At 38.5% G+C, this 11,697-nt stretch overlaps 1 protein-coding gene across 2 annotated transcripts; it reads right to left on the reverse strand.

The window, feature by feature from the left end:
- Positions 1-252: 252 nt before the first annotated feature.
- Positions 253-11,697, reverse strand: LOC106061109 (uncharacterized). Of its 2 annotated transcripts, none has more exons than XM_056034126.1 (4): positions 11,543-11,697; positions 7,559-7,653; positions 5,523-5,583; positions 253-669 (listed from the first exon to the last, which is right to left on the reverse strand). In XM_056034126.1, exons 1-4 carry the CDS (start codon positions 11,595-11,597, stop codon positions 308-310), a joined length of 573 nt encoding a protein of 190 aa, XP_055890101.1. In that variant the 5' UTR covers positions 11,598-11,697; the 3' UTR covers positions 253-307. The 2 variants fall into 2 exon arrangements, with proteins under 2 accessions (XP_055890101.1, XP_055890100.1); XM_056034125.1 differs by lacking the exon at positions 7,559-7,653 and adding an exon at positions 7,907-8,001 and having other exon boundaries at positions 11,543-11,695.

Here is an 11,697-nt window from a genome sequence, read left to right on the forward strand (position 1 = left end):
TCGATTTAGATGTTGTTTTTTGCCGTCTACGTCTGTCCTCGGCAGCGGATTTTCTTTTGGTCTCAAATGTGCATCCCGCGGCCTTTGTAAGTGACCTCCCCCGCTGTCTCGCTCTGAAGCCGCATGCAACCAGGTGCTCTCTTCAATGTCAGTTAAAGCAACTTTGCGCCTTAGTAGACCAAATAGACGTAATCATCTTCTTTTTTGAAGTAACGTCTGTATTATATAAGATAAGATAACAAAATCAATTTATTTTTATTTTCTTTATTTCCTCTCTCCTTTCACAATCACACGCACACAACAGATCTTAACATATTGGATCAGCATAATCTGGATTGCAGGTGCAACCCGGCTGACAATTTGGCACATTCCCAGCGTTCACTTCGCCGCCATAATCCACCTGAACGTCACTACCAGAATCTTCGGTAGAACTAAACTGCAGCACAGCTTTCTGGTCCGGGAAGAACTCATCATTGCCGTTCCTCAGGTAACGAGACTCACAGATGTACAAACCGGCGTCCTTTTTGGACACATTGCCTTTAAAGAGATGCAGGTAGGCCTCGGTGTCTGGTGGCTCGGCCTTGCCCTCCGCCAACCAGTCGCCTTCTAGCTCCGTATCGAATCTAACGTTATCAGAATCTTCTACCTCTGCTATTGACACTTTTTTGGCTGTTAGACAAAGAAAAAAAGTAAATAACAACTATAGCAATGTAGGCCTGGCAGTCAGTAGATGTCCAGGCCTAGCAGTCAGTAGATGTCCAGGCCTAGCAGTCAGTAGATGTCCAGGCCTAGCAGTCAGTAAATGTCCAGGCCTAGCAGTCAGTAGATGTCCAAGCCTAGCAGTCAGTAGATGTCCAGGCCTAGCAGTCAGTAGATGTCCAGGCCTAGCAGTCAGTAAATGTCGGGCCTAGCAGTCAGTAGTTGTTTAGATCTAGTAGACAACAAATTTTTAGCCCTATCAGTCAATAAATCTCCAGGCTTAAATTCAATAGATGTCCAGGCCTAGCAGTCAGTAAATGTCCAGGCCTAGCAGTCAGTAAATGTCCAGGCCTAGCAGTCAGTAAATGTCCAGGCCTAGCAGTCAGTAAATGCCCAGGCCTAGCAGTCAGTAAATGTCTAGATCTAGTAGTCAACAAATTTTTAGCCCTATCAGTCAATAAATCTCCAGGCTTAAATTCAATAGATGTCCAGGCCTAGCAGTCAGTAGATGTCCAGGCCTAGCAGTCAGTAAATGTCCAGGCCTAGCAGTCAATAAATCTCCAGGCTTAAATTCAATAGATGTCCAGGCCTAGCAGTCAGTAAATGTCCAGGCCTAGCAGTCAGTAAATGTCGGGCCTAGCAGTCAGTAGTTGTTTAGATCTAGTAGACAACAAATTTTTAGCCCTATCAGTCAATAAATCTCCAGGCTTAAATTCAATAGATGTCCAGGCCTAGCAGTAAATGTCCAGGCCTAGCAGTCAGTAAATGTCGGGCCTAGCAGTCAGTAAATGTCCAGGAGTAGCAGTCAACACATTTCTAGGCCTAGTAGTCAGTAGATGTCTAGGCCTATCAATCAATAAGTGTCTAGGCCTAGCAGTAAATAAATGTCCAGGCCTAGCAGTCAGTAGATGTCTAGGCTTAGCAGTAGATAAATGTCTAGGCATAGCAGTCAACGATAACTGTCTGGGCCATTTTTACCCCCCCCCCCCCCAAAAAAAAAAAAATCCTGGTAAAGTGAATGTGTAAATTTACCAGATTTTATAATATTTCAATACTAGGCCTTTAGATGAAGACGGTGCATATAATTTTTCTGAGCAATAATTCATTAAACTTTTGAATGAACGCGGAAATACCCGACAGACATATTGTCCGTTCAAGATACAAAGCTCGAACGATTTTCCTAGAAATTTGACAATTAATTATCGTTAAAAAATGAATTACTAGAGCGATGGCCATACTGGGGACAAGTCTAGTTTGACCGTTTTATTTTTTCTAATTTAAAAAAAATTAATTTAAACTTGCCCAGAGGACAGATTGCGACATTCAGGGGTGTCGCATTACGCCCCGAGGGAAAAAAAATAAAGAAAAAGCATGCCTGTTCGCAAAAAAAAATAAATCATAATAACCGACTTCTAGAAAGATAAAAGTTCCGTTGGAATTTAATTTACTAGCTATTGCGACGCCCAAATTTGGCCAAGTAATTAGACTAAATCAGTGATGCCCAAAATACGGCACGCGGGCCATATCCAGCCCGCGACGTGGTTCCATCCGGCCCGCCGAAATATCGACAGAAATTGTAGACCTTTTCCAAAAAGATTGATTTTTTACCTACGTTAGGGCCCTCAATTTTTTTTTTATTGATTGGTTCCAAGACCTTTAACATTGGTGCGTTTATGAAATTGGAATCTACCATAAAAATGATCGGATCTTAACTTTTTTTGTAGAGCATGCTAATAAGCCAACATATTTGATTTGTTAATAAAGTGTGGCTTTTTAAAAAAAGAACAACATTAAACGTCATTATGAAACAAACATGACGGCATTCTTGGTTTGAGCCGCGAATAAAGGTTTGTTAGACTACGTCTAGAGATTGAATGATCGATGGTAATATTTAAATTTAGCAAAAAGAGACAAGAAAACGAATCGTTGGTAAAGCTATATACAATGTTGCTCATATTTTAAGCAGAGAATTTAAACCGTTTTCTAAGGCGTGAAAACCAAAATTCATATATTCAATTCTTTAATGTGAATAGGCCAACTAGATCCACGAATTTCTAATCAAATAGTTTCAAATTAAGGTAAATTTCATTTCTTTTTTTGGTACCTTTTCGTTCTTGTGGCCCGCAACACGAGTGTCAGAAAATAAAATGTCCAGAAGGTCAAAGTAGGTTGGGCATCACTGGACTAAATAAAACAGAACATGTCTAATTTTTTTTTTCTGCAATGTGTATTCTCTTTCTGTTCGTGAGCCTGGACATTTTTTATGTTACCTATTTAAGCTTTTCGTTACTGGAACAAAATGAAAATACTTTCAACATTTTTGAAGAACTTATTGGCCTTAAATCACTCCAAGAAAAACCAGATGGTCAGACATATTTGAGGGAGCAAACTCATGTCTAGGGAAATCATCAATTAAATAAAGTAAACTAAACCGCCAATGACAGACAGAGTTACTGGAACTGGAATCTTGCATAAAAACAATTTAATGTTGTCCTCTTCTGAGATATGATTGCTTTACACCAGTGATGCCCAACCTAATTCGACCTGCGGGCCACTTTTATTTCCGACGCTCGTGTCGCGGGCCACATGAACAAAAACGTAGGCCTACAAAAACGATATTGACCTGAAACCGGTAGATCTTGTGCTTTATAAATTATTGGGATATTTGAAATTTGATCTGGCCCGCGGGCCGTACTTTGGGCATCACTGCTTTTCACACTAAGAGACATTGTGTGGAACACTTGATGCATGTTATGGATACCCGTCGTGAAATGTTTACATAAGATTAGGAAAAAGAGGATAAAACAGACAAATATTCAGACTTCTTACATCCTTTTATTGCGAGGTGCGTGAACTTCCGAAAGAAAAAAAAGGTCTCAGAAGATTTTGAAAATTGAAAAAAAATAACGCAAATGATTTTCTAGAAGAAAAAGTTGCGCTGCCCGATGTGTGTGATGTACAATGGATGTTTAAATAAGCATTTTGTTTGATGATACAACAAAACATCTCAATGCCTTAAATCTAAAACTGCATGGCTAGGAGCAAGGACACATTGATCTCTAGCTTTGTAAATGATATCACTGATTCAAAATGAACTTAACTCTTTCTCTCCTAACTGTGGTAAATAATTACGGAGAGAAAGAGTTAAGCTGTCTATATTTCATTTACCCCCCCCCCCCCCCCAGATTTGAGCCGATTCCCACATTTAAAAGAACAAAAGTAATGGACCTCATTCACCAATCGTAAACAAACAACATTTATTCACGTGATCTTATTGATAAAACAACGGAAAAAACTGTCACGTGACAACCATCATGAATTAAACATGAGATCGTAAATTATATAAAAGAGATAGAGCACCACGTGCTAAATGTTGTTTGTTTACGATTGGTGAATGAGGTCCATTGAAGATCAAGTCAATTCTACGAAATACACTCAGGAGTTGTTTGAATGATTCTGCTAATGAGGTAGACAGCAAGCTTGCATTTGTAAATCAAATTTTCAATTACTGAACGAAATATTCTGAAGAATTCTTCGCCTTTAGAAAAACTTTTTTTTTTTTTAAATTTTTTTTAAAAATTATTATTATTATTAAATATTCCTGTTTTTTTGCGGCCCCCCGAAAGGGGAAAAGACGCCATTAGTTTTGTGTGGCCTGTCTGTTCGTCCGTCCGTCTGTCACGTTTAAATCTCAGAAACTAGAAAAGAAAATGAAAATCGGACATCAAGATATTTTAGATCATTCAAAGTTCTGATGCAACGGCTACTTTTTTCTTTTCCGAAAGTGAACCATCTAATTTTTAAAATTACATATGCAAGTATATTTTTTAAAAAATTACACCACTTTTCAATAAAAGAAAATCTTCAGGGGAAGTAACTTTTTTTTAAAGGGTCATAGACTTCTTCGTTCATAACTCAAGCTTCATTCATAGATTCGCGCATTAGTAAAAAAAAAAATTGCATCTAAGGTCACAATGCTAAAAGTGCCAATGGATCTTTAGAAAAATATATTTTCCATTCATTGAATAGAATTCTGATTGAAATGTTGTTTTTAAAAAAGAATTTTAATACGAACTTCGTGTTAGTTATAAGTTTTAAAAATAACGAATTACTTTTATTGCGCGCAGTTTTGACATATCCTCATTACAGGGGCCTACACTTGACAGTCTAAATAAGACTAAATAGAACCCAGATCTAGATATATTTATAATATATATATTATAAATGTATTGATAATTTGAACAATTTTTTAATTATTAAGTCAATAACCTAGGCGTTCTTCTGACAGCTTAGGGGGTGCAGATTTATTTACTTGTATTATGTAAGCCAGCAAAAGTGAACAAGAGCTCCCTCTCACGGCCTGAATGAAAACAGTGTACACTGTTCTGTCTGGCGGAGCGTCAGACTCGCGGCCAGAGACCACGTGCACAGGGACCCCTGCCATTTTCCTGTTCTATACCAGGCTAACCGTGCAGGACACGCCATTTATGTAACGGCCCCATGAGGAACGGCGCCTGGATTGTGACAAGGTTGTGGGAGCTTTTTTACAACTCCGCACAGTGCAATGAGGATGCTCTCGCACCCCCTTAGGCACCCCCACGGGAGTCTTGTTTTGCTACCCTTTAGCCTAATCGTTTCCTCCTACGATCGTTTCCACCCGGGCGCCACTATGAGGCATGGTAGCATGCCCGATAGTTTCCTTCAAAAGAGAAGCTAACTCCCAAGGATTTCCTTCTTCTTGCCAACATAACCCTGCGACATATCCAACTAGAGCTAAAAGCAATGTAGTGACTAAACATCAATTTGGCATGCAAACTACTCACCGTTTTGTATAGCGATGAGGTACGGTGGAGTAGCGTACCTTGAGTCATCACTGTAAGCCAGCTTTTCATAAAAAGTAAAATTATGAATTATTAACATGCTAGATCAGGGGTTCTCAACCTGTGGGTCGCGACCCCCTCGGGGGTCGATTGACGATTTGCCAGGGGTCGCCTAAGACCATCGAAAATATAGATTGTTATTGATTGTTATTGTGTATTCTTCTATTGCTGTATGTGTGTGTGTGTGGAGGGGGTCGCGTCAGAGTGGGGGATTGTAAAAAGGGGTCGCCGAGCTTAAAAGGTTGAGAACCGCTGTGCTAGATATAGAAAAGTCCTTTAAAAAAAGCTTATCTAAAGGGGAAGAACTCCGTCCTTAAAAATATACCTACCAATAATGTGTAAGTTTTTTTCCTTTTTCGATATTTATGTGTATGTTTCTGTTGTGTTGTCTTTATATGAGAAAAGAGTCCTTGTAATCACAACAAATTTCCATAAGGATCAATAAAGCAGTCTTAGTCTTAGACATTCTTCGATGTCTTCGCAAATTAAGGCCCAATGATACTGAGGTACTTCTTACGAAATGATGTAAAGCTTAATGTACTAGCAAGTTTTGGAATTCATGTGCGTTATAAACAAAAGTTTAAATATCTTATTTTTTTCCATCAAAATCGCAAACTTTTTTTGGTTTTGAAGTTATTGAATTCTTTCAGCACTTGTTATGTTCTAGTTTCTCAAACACATCCTCCTTTTTTTTTTTTTTTTTTTTTTTTTGCAAAGCTTTGGCATGTCTGTCTGTCTGTTTGGCATGTCTGTCTGTCTGTTTGGTATGTCTGTCTGTCTGTCTGGTCAAAATTTTGAAAAGGTTTACTCTCCCGCTTTCTGTTCTTGGATCCAGATGAAACTTTGAATGAACTTATTGCATTGTTCCTAACCAACCATGAATCAATTTAAAATAAAATCAACCAATTAGTTAAATAGTGGTATTTAATTAATCTTATTTGATTTGATAGCGAAAAGGGAAAATAAATCTTACAGAATCAGACGACCTTTACATCATCTGCCATATAGACCACAAGGTCTGAAAGGGGAACTTTACTACCTTTTACTAATATATATATATATACATATATATATATATATATATATATATATATATATATATATATATATACATGTATGTATATATGAATGTGTGTATGTGTGTGTCTGTAAATGTGGAGTTCTTCTCCGTAGTTGAGCGTTTTATTATTATTATTTTATATTTTGCTTGTTTTTGTGTGTGTATCTTTTAAAAAAAGTTTGTTTTTTTTTTTAACTTCGATTAATAATTGACAGCTCATGTTGACATTGTGTCTATGTGTATGTGTTTGTGTTATTAATATGTAGAGTTATTCCCCTTGGTAAGAAAGTTCATATCACAGTGTTGTGTGTAATCCTCGTACTGTGAGGGTGTGTAAATAAATGGACTGATGAATCTGGCGTTCTGGTGTTGGCGTTGTTTATAGTTATTAAGTGTAGCGTCTCTAGCTTAACAGCTCAAGAAGGCTTATATGTCATATGTCGGTGTTAACATTGACTCATTGTTTCTCTGTTCTGTTTGACATGTTTTGGGTGTTTCCGAGCCGAAGGCTATCTACGTCCTAGTTCAAACCTCCCACGCGAAGACGGGGGATGGCAGAGGGCAGGTTATAAACCGGGACTGTCGAGAGAGGTCCGAACGACAGGCCAGCGCGTTACTGCACGACCAGGCAGCCGAAACCTCTTAAAAGACACACAATGGATGGCTGCCTGGTCGTGCAGTATGCGCTTTGGGCTGTCGCCCGATGGTCTTGAGTTTAAGCCCAGCCCACTGCTATCCCTTGCCGTCTGAAGGTCTGAGCTGTGACGCAGGAAGGAACCAGTGCTCCACTAGTCAAAGGGATACAACTTATGCAATCCTACAATGATTAATTCTCTGTAAGTATTTATTTCCCCTTGCTGACAGCATCAACTAATCATTGTTTATATGTCATATCAAATATGGCTGCTTGTTTCATTACCGTGTATTGGCAGAGGAGGTGTATCATGATATCATCATTATCCATGTCAGTCCACTGTGTAAAGGTCATGTGACCAACTTGAAACTGCGACGTCACTAATGACCGAAAAAAGCATTTGCATATTAACTTAACGAAATAATATAAGTTAAGTTCCCCCTTTCAGACCTTGTGGTTTGAAGGTCTGAGCGTTGGCGCAGGAAGGAAACCTGTGCTCCATTAGTCAAAGGGATACAACTTAATGCAATCCTACAAGGGTTGCTTCTCGGTAAGTATTTATTTCCCCTTACTGACAGCATCAACTAATTATTGTTTACATGCCATATCCATAATGGCTCCTTGTTACATTACCGTGTATCGGCAGAGGAGGTGTACCAAGATATCATCATTATCCATGTCGGTCCACTGTGTAAAGGTCATGTGACCAACATAAAACTGCGACGTCACTAGTGACCAAACAAAGCATTTGCATATTAACTTAAGGAATAGAAGAATGAATAAATATAGATAATAGATTAGTTGAAGTAGCATAGTTCACTAGAACCAAATAGGAATAACGTAACTCTTTCCCTCCGTAATTATTCTTTCACATTCAGAAGGAATTCTTCATTTAGCTCATTAGTATTTCACTACCGTATTATGATTAAGCTTCAATAACTTTGTTTGTTCTGATCAGAAAATGTTTTATTTTGTATAGGGTTAAAGGGGAATGCATGCTCCTTCTATATAACGTAAAGAAAAGTTTTTAAAGTTAAATATTAATTTTAATTTAATGAGGTCAAATCAACGATGGTATCGTCGATTAGGAGAGAAAGAGTTAATAATGATTATTATAATGTAAATTTATAGAGCGCTGTTAACAGACAAAATGTAGGCTCAAGGCACTGCGACAACATTACAAACATAAACAGGAGAGAAAAATGAATAAAACAAAGTTTTAAACAGATAGGTCTGTTCTTCTTGAATGTAGTGTAGCAGGTTGTCTGTCTGAGATCAAGCGGGAGTGAGTTCCAAACCTTGGGTCCATGCACTGAAAAAGCCCGCGGACCATAGCTTTTGAGGGAGAAACGTTGAGTCCGTTGAGCGCAGGGCTCTCTGATGGACATATGGAATGATCAGTTCGCTAAAGTACAAGGGCATTTCTTTATTATAGATGCACTGATGACAAAGTGTGGCCACCTTGTAGTCGATTCTCGCTTTCACAGGAAGCTAATGGAATGTGCTGTCTGTTAAGAACAGCTGCTGACTGCTAAGAACAGCTGCTGACCAGGACAAGTGGAGGGATTAGGTTACGCGAACTGTCACAGGACCCCTCTGACGAAAGTCTAGCGACAGATGAGATGACATGTGAGATATTAATGCGTGGATACTGGACAATACTGGTAGAACGTAATCTTGTACTGTTATGAAAGAACGTCCGTAATTTATAAGATAAGATCAAGTGACAAAAATAAGAGAAAAAAAAGTAGATTTATGAGACCACCAGCTGCATGTTAGGAGGCTTTGTGGCTGAGTGTTAAAGCGCTTGGCTTCCGAATCGGGGATCCCGGGTTCGAATTCTGGTGAGACAGGGATATTTAATTTTGGGATCTTTGGGCGCCTCCCATTCCACCAAGCTCTAACGGGTACCTGAGATAATTAAGGAAATGTAAAGGCGGCTGGTCGTTGTGCTGGCCACATGACTCCCTCGTTAGCCGTGGGTCACAGAAAGCCTTTACATCATCTAGCATAAGGATTTACAATACGTTCTACAAGCTTTTGCGAGCATTACAGATAAGAACTATTTTTTAAATAACATTATCAGGGAAAAAAAAAGAAGAACAAGTAATATGAAGAAATGTGCTGGGCATACAATTGAACATTAAGAAAAATGAACGAGTATAAAAAGTGGAAAAGATCTTAAATGAATAAACGAAACAATTAATATCAAAGAAATATAACTTTTGCCGACTAAATATTTTTAAAAAATCGCTACAAGCGAAAGAGCTTAGCATCCAAGTAGGGTTTTAAGTCTCTAACCATGGAACTATACTAACATGCACAACTAGATTAAGACCTGAATAGAGCGTAACCATAGTGTTAAAAAGTGCATAAAAATTATCATATGGTTTAAAAAAATAGTTCGCTTATTGATAGGCCTTTTTTTAATTCTGTACACCTGATTCACCAGAGAGCTTGCTATTTGCAGAACCTAGATCTATGGAGAAGGTGAAATCGAGTTGAGTTCTGGCCAAAGGTGTTTTTTAAACTCCTTTTGGCCAAGAGTTGTACTCATTAAATGTCCGGTTCCAGACAAAACCAATTAAGTTTCTTTTGGCATACCTAAGAGGGCTTGAGGGCGAGTCCAGGTGTAGACTTATGTTTCCTGAGCTGCTAAAGGCAGCAAGGAAACCTGATCAAAGATCCCCACTTTCCTTGGGTGTCCACTAAAGATACTGGACCCAGAACACACTCAGCAAGCATTAGAGAAAAAAAAATCTTTTGTTTTAATGTTTCCGGAGTTCTTTCAGATTGGAAGATAATCACATCCTAGCAGTGGATAGCAGCGGGCAGGATTCAAACCCGGCACCATCGAAACCACCGAATGCAATAGGAGATGCTCTTTAGAAAAGCAATCTATATATATATAATTATCTCCTTCGCTCAAGAGTTTGGACGAGAAGAAGAAGTAAAGGAAAGATCACTCTCTTATTTCTGGTTTAATTTAATAATTTATACACCTTGAAATAGCGCGGGTTCTATGAAAGTGCAGGACCTATGAAAGTGCCGGGCCCACTGCGGTCACATATGTTGCAGTGGCCTAAGGCCGCCCTGTCAAAATGGCGGCGTATGCTACGCCGCCGGTCAACTAGCAAACAATAATAATGATGACCACGCAGACGCTTTCGAAAACCGAAGCAGTCCTATAATAATTCTAGCTTTTATATAGCGCTACTATCATGCTTATCGCATGCTCAAAGCGCTTTGGTCTAATCTCATTAGTTGACCAGTGTGTGTGTGTGCGTGTGTGTGAAGGTTTTCCGTGCTGCCTTTAGGCGCTCAGTTAACACAACTTGCCCGAGTCGGGTGTCGAACATCGAGCCTCCTTCACAGGTAGCCAAGCCAAGCCTTTCAACCAGGCTTCCCATGAGGGTCCTTATTATCAAAGTAATAAGACCTGCCATATCATCAGAACATTTCTCAGTGGACACTGTTAAGGGACTTCAATGGGGGACTTCAATGAATTGTTTTCCCTTAACTGAAGCTCAACCCTGGCAATGCTGGAGAATGAGAATTAATTAATTTTCACTATAATATAATTTGTTTCCATGTATAAAGATCTACATTTATAACTGATCATTATGTACATTGATCAGCCACTCCAGATTCTGCCTCGTCTCAAGATGTAACCAAAGCCAGTGACTCATCTGGGCGCATCCATTGTCTTCAGAGATAGAAAGAAGGAGTGATATATTATATGAGGGCAATACCTTTTTGAAACAACACTTCTATATAATCAAGTCAAACTTGTTTTTTGAAAGGTACGGCGTGTCTGCATATTAAAAAAAAAAAAAACTACAGACACAATTAGCTGCACTTTCAAAGTTTGTACCATAAAGATAAGGTCCTAAACGGAATGTTTAAAAAAAAACGAGATCAAAGTCTTACCCATAGACATAAATAAATATAGACTGGAAGTAGGAAGTTATTTTTATTTGGGGGGAGTCAATATGTTTTATGTACTATATCTATGTGAAAAAAAAATGGCGGCGATTGAGCTATAAATTCTAGGACTAACATTTCAGCCAATATATACCTTTGATCTTTAGTTTTGAAAAGTGCAAAACTGCCATATTCCCAATATTTTGTCTTTGTTTTACAATCATAGACATAGGCAAATATATATAGGTTTGTGATGTGGATCTAGAAACTTATCTTTTCCCAAATATTTCCGATAATAATTTGTTCTTTATCGTCCAGTCTATATATATATGTCTATGGTCTTACCTAAATTAATCGTGGAGGTCAAAGCTAGGGCTCCAATCACTACCAGCCAATGCATGTTTTATTACGTTAGGTGTTGATGATAGATGAATGATGTTTCAGAATGTTGATCTAGATATCAAAAATGTAAAAAAAAAAAAACCGCTAAGGATCTGGCC

This window comes from Biomphalaria glabrata, chromosome 6 (assembly GCF_947242115.1).
Source record: "Biomphalaria glabrata chromosome 6, xgBioGlab47.1, whole genome shotgun sequence".
NCBI classification, from domain to species: Eukaryota; Metazoa; Mollusca; class Gastropoda; family Planorbidae; genus Biomphalaria; species Biomphalaria glabrata.